A 3,697-nucleotide genomic window follows, 5' to 3' on the forward strand; every position below is an offset into this window, starting at 1 on the left:
AATAGCAATAATAAACTGAAAAGTTGGCTGGGTAACAAAGCAGAAGCAACCTTTCAGCCAATGTTCACTTTCAGCTGAGTAGTTTCTGAATTTCAAAAGCGAGGATATCTCATTTTTGAGGGAACAACATCCTGGTATTCAGTTCAGGAAAACGTAAGATGAAATTGCTTCAAAAATTTACATAAAGGAAGTAAAAGTGGTAAAGCATAAACCTACTTTTACCATTATACAAAACATTACATACTATTCCCAACTGTATTTAAAATCATGAAAATGAGATTTACTTTTTGCAAACAGAGCATAAAGGAACATGACAGGAAGGAAATGAAAAATTAAGGCAGACATCAAAGGGTACATCAAGGGCACCTTGAAAGGGACACTTCCTATTACTGTTATCAAAGTACTACCCTAACATTAGTATGAAGATTTGGTATGGACTTTCATTTCTGCTTAAGAAAGAAAAATGAATAGAAGGTCAAGAGTAATTTCTAAACTGGGTGGAAAAGGAAAAAGATGTAATTGGGAAGAGAAATATAAACCCATAAAAAATTCTGGTTTCAAATCAGTAAAATGCTACTCTTGTAGAGTTATTTTTTATTTGTAAATCTTGGTGTAGATTTTTACACTTCTCCAAAGTATATGTTTATTATGTGTATGAATTCTTAAACAGAGTTTTAAATAATTCTTTGACATTCTTTAACCACAGTCACTCAATGAAATGAAACAAGGTGGACATTTGGGAGGGAGCAAGAGAATGACAGTATTTAAATTAGCAGTGACAGTAATTAAATTACCAGTAGTCATGAACCAGTCCACCACCTAGCCCCCACATACAGTTTGAAAAGCAAATGATTCTGAAGAGCAAAGACCATGAGCTTGCTTAAAGAGCACTTTCTGGTGAAAAGATAATTTTTGACGGTGCCACACACAAATATGTATTTAGTAAAAGAATATCCTCATAGAACAAACTGCTTCCTACCACCCAGTCCCAAAGTACGGTTTTATAAATTTTGAAATGACCTTCTGGGATTATTATGCTATGAAAATTAAAGTAAGTTCCAATTTGCATCAAGATGATCTTTCACTGAAGACCAACCAACACAAAGAAGACATCTGTGTAGTCTGCATTGGTACACGCAATGGGAAACTACGGAAAGTAAGCAGTGCACTCATTGGCAGGAAATATGGGAAGGGGGGGGCGGCAAGGAATGAAACCAGTGTTGGTGGTGTTAATGAGTGGAGCATGGGAGCTCTAAAAGTGCCAACTGAAAGAGGAGTCAGAATATACCTTCAACATCCACTTAATTGAACTACAGGAAAGCCATGTTTTAAAGAGTTTCACAAAGAATAGAGTAGGTAAAGCTCAGCTTCTCTCTAAAGTCCGTTGGTCTTTGTCTTCTCAGAAATTATGTGGCAGTTGATGGAGGGTAAACCAGGTGGACAGGTTGCCACATTAACAGCACAATTGAGTTCTGGAGGTGATTTGGCTTTGAAATGCATGCTCCTCCTATGCCCCTGTAAACAGTTTCAAGCGTTAGGGCCTACACTTCAATAAAACCTGTGCGCATCATCACAGATCAGCAAGTCCCCTTGTCATAGAGGCAGCTGGCATCTGGGGCACACTGCCCACTCCTGAGCAGAGGGAAGACCTGCTCAGCTTTCTGGGATTTTGCAAGAGTCCTCACTCTGGGCAGTGCCCCTCTCCCGGGGGATGTACAGGAAGTTACATGCCATGTATAAGGGGAAGACCACATCTTGGTTCTCTAGGTTCACTACCTCTAGTTCTTGATCCTTTCTTAGGGAAAGCATCTGATATTCTGTATCCCTCCTAAAAATGGCTCTTCCATTCCTGTCCAAAGAGACAAGTCGGAGGTGGAATGCAACTTTTCTCTGCCAGAGTAAGCTGACCCCAAGACCACAGGACTTGTTCAGTGCACTGCGACGGAATACAATGCGACGGTTGTTGTAGCACACCACCAGGTCCCAGCCAAAGTTAAAGCCTGCCCACCTCCAGCTGCATTGTTCATCTCTTTGGAGCTGGCCCCCACACCGCATGCTGTTTCCTTGGAGGTCAGACACATAGACATCCACAGGCCCAATCTCCTTTGTCTGCTCAGCCCGAAGAAGTGCTAGCCACTGCTCTTTGTATACCGGGGTCAACCATGCGGCAGGGATCAGTGCATCCTGGTCAATAATGAGTGCGGATGGCAGATCACAGATGATGTAGGCTAGCCGCAGCTGCTGGAACACTGGAATGAAGGCTCTGCCCTGCTCAGTCTCCAGAAAAGATGCACCTTCTGACTCCCCTCTATGCCTGGCAAACCACGAGTTGGCATCGGGCAGTAATGCTCTTCGGGTGCCCCTCCATGTGGGCTGCAGCTGTAGGAACGTCCCCTTTTTCAGTGTGGTGTATATGTCCATCTCCACCTCCATCACCAAGAGATCTGAAGAGGCAATAAGCTCTCTCATGAGATCCAGACTGACTTCCATCAAAAGTTCCTCATTATGCTGGGTCATCAAGTTGTCCAACAGCCACTGGCGGCAAATGGTTCTGATGTCCTGAAGCCCATAGTTCTCGGCTGAGAAGTAGTAGTAGTTGCACACACTCTGGGCACTGACAGTGTCCTTCATGATCTCCCTGCACTGTTGAATTAGCTCGTCCAACTGTAGCATGCTGGCAGTGGCCAGGATGGCAACAACTCGACAGGGAGGGATGATCATGGAATCGAGGTACAAGGAGCCCAAAACTTCATGCAAGGCCTCACGATCAATGTTCTCATCAGGCATCTGTATCTCTATGGTATTCATGTGTGTCTCCCGCCAGGCGCCGCTGAACATGCTAGCAAAGTACCCTGCCTGGCACAGGTAGACCCTGTGTAAGTTCCACTCCTCCCCCAATGCACGGATCTGTATGTCGCTGCCCTCACCCCTCAGGAAGAGCGCCTGGTAAATGGACCTGGACTTGTCCTTGATCCTCTCCCTACGAGGAGCTTTGGCCAGCGGCCCTCCTGGGCTGGTCTTCCGCTTGTGGCCTACCTGACTGGTGGAGAGTTGGGCTTCTTCACCCTCCTCCTCCCCCTGCACCACTGTTGCTTCCATCTCCACTGCCTCCTGCCCATCTCTAACAGCACCTGGCTCTTCTGGGGCACGATCCCGCCTGAGCCACATCATCCGACTGCTTAGTGCCCCCATGGTCTGTGAACCTCAAGGGCCGCGATTGTCCGGGGGGCTGCTGGGAAAACTTACGTCTACCCCAACGTCAACACTGACGCCAAGACAAGCCACGCCCTGCTCTGCCCTCAACCCTATTGAACAAGGGCGCACCCTACCAGGGAGGACCACATTGTGCACCTTCCCTTCAAAAATACTTCCTCTGGGGCTCCCTTCACAGGCTGACACTGGAATACAAGCAATTTTGAAATAAATTTCTCCCATTACTTTGAAGAACACAAGGAGCATTTTCCCTCTAAACACTTAAATTCCTTTGGAGAATTGCCTCTGAGTCCCAGCTTTGTCCTCCAGGCATCTTCGTTTCTTAGTAACTTTTCCAATTACCTCACCACTTGAGTCAGTGAAGCCATTTTCTATGGTAAAGGTGTTAATTATTTTTTGTCCCAAATTCTACTTTGATTTTTAACTTTTAACAAAACATTTTAATAGTGTTCTCAGCTATAGAGTCTTTTAAACTGTGTGTGTT

The 3,697-nt window shown here is 45.2% G+C and overlaps 1 protein-coding gene across 1 annotated transcript; it reads right to left on the bottom strand.

Annotated features, from left to right (window-relative positions):
• Nucleotides 1-1,653: 1,653 nt before the first annotated feature.
• Nucleotides 1,654-3,192, bottom strand: LOC124080922 (germ cell-less protein-like 1). Its single transcript, XM_046426992.1, has one exon. It carries the CDS (start codon nucleotides 3,190-3,192, stop codon nucleotides 1,654-1,656), a length of 1,539 nt encoding a protein of 512 aa, XP_046282948.1.
• Nucleotides 3,193-3,697: the final 505 nt, after the last annotated feature.

Source organism: Marmota monax, unplaced genomic scaffold (assembly GCF_021218885.2).
Source record: "Marmota monax isolate L192 unplaced genomic scaffold, Marmota_monax_Labrador192_F-V1.1 WCK01_AAM20220418_F8-fsc01532, whole genome shotgun sequence".
NCBI lineage: Eukaryota > Metazoa > Chordata > Mammalia > Rodentia > Sciuridae > Marmota > Marmota monax.